A 1,076-nucleotide genomic window follows, 5' to 3' on the forward strand; every position below is an offset into this window, starting at 1 on the left:
TCCTTCACATGGGCTCCGCCCAACACGAAGTCAGCCCGAAGGCTCACTCCGCTACTCCCACCTACCTGGAAGGATCAAGTCTGGGTCCCCGTCGCGTCCACCGCGGACCGACGTAGTCCCGGGCGTGGTCCTCGTCCATGAGTCCCTCGCTAGCAGCCCCATCTCACTTTTGCCTCTCCGTCCAAGTCGGGCAACATGGCCATTCCCCTCATCCAGGGTTCTCACGATGGGGAATGAGGAGGAAGAATCCCCCCCCCCTTTATAGGGCGTCGACTCGCAGCTACTGCCGTAGGCTACAGACATCGTCAATGTCGACCCAGATGTCACGCCGATATTAATGCAGCCTAACAGGAAGAAGTGGGAGTGGCAGATATTACAAGAATGGCAGTCGCCAACGACGATAAGTCAGCGCCCGCATTCATGGGAGTGGGAAATCAAATTGCCTGGTCGCGATGGAGACGTCTCGCCGGAGAGGTTCTTAGAAGGCGAAGCGCGATATGAAATTTTGGAGCGGCTCGGCAAGGGTACTTTCGGTGAGGTATGCGCAGCTCGAGATCTGAAACTTCACATGGATGTGGCCATTAAACGCATCAGCGATGCTTTTGCCGGTTACACGTGCGCTAAACGAACACTGCGCGAGGTTCGCATTTTGCGCCTCCTCGATGCCCATGAAAATCTCATCAAGATGCGTACCATCCTCCCCATCAGCATGCTGTGGGGCCTTTTTTGCTAGCTATTATAAATAATTATGGCTTGTGCATAGGTCGACACTCGCCAACTGATGTTTATGTTGTTTTTGAACTCATGGACACTGACCTCTCTCGGGTGATCGAGTCCTCCCAGCATCTTGGGGATGAACACATCAAGTTTTTTATGTACCAACTTTTGAGCGCTGTCCACTTCCTACATACTGCTGGCATTGCACACCGTGATATCAAGCCTCGAAATATGCTTGTAAATGCTGACTGCACCCTGAAAATTTGTGACTTCGGACTTGCAAGGCTGTGCACGCCTGATCTTGTTGTAGACGGTGGTATGACCGATTATGTCGCCACGCGTTGGTATCGCGCTCCCGA

General features: G+C 53.1%; 1 protein-coding gene across 1 annotated transcript in view; it reads left to right on the forward strand.

Moving 5' to 3' along the window:
* Nucleotides 1-324: 324 nt before the first annotated feature.
* The window catches only part of AURANDRAFT_39515 (hypothetical protein), a gene marked incomplete at both ends in the record, with an annotated part of 1,632 nt that continues 880 nt past the window's right edge, over nt 325-1,076 (forward strand). Inside the window, 2 exons of the mRNA XM_009044660.1 lie at nt 325-689; nt 764-1,076. Coding sequence (XP_009042908.1) covers nt 338-689; nt 764-1,076 — 665 coding nt within the window. The remainder of the gene's footprint in view (nt 690-763) is intronic.

Source organism: Aureococcus anophagefferens (genome assembly GCF_000186865.1).
Source record: "Aureococcus anophagefferens unplaced genomic scaffold AURANscaffold_613, whole genome shotgun sequence".
NCBI lineage: Eukaryota > Pelagophyceae > Pelagomonadales > Pelagomonadaceae > Aureococcus > Aureococcus anophagefferens.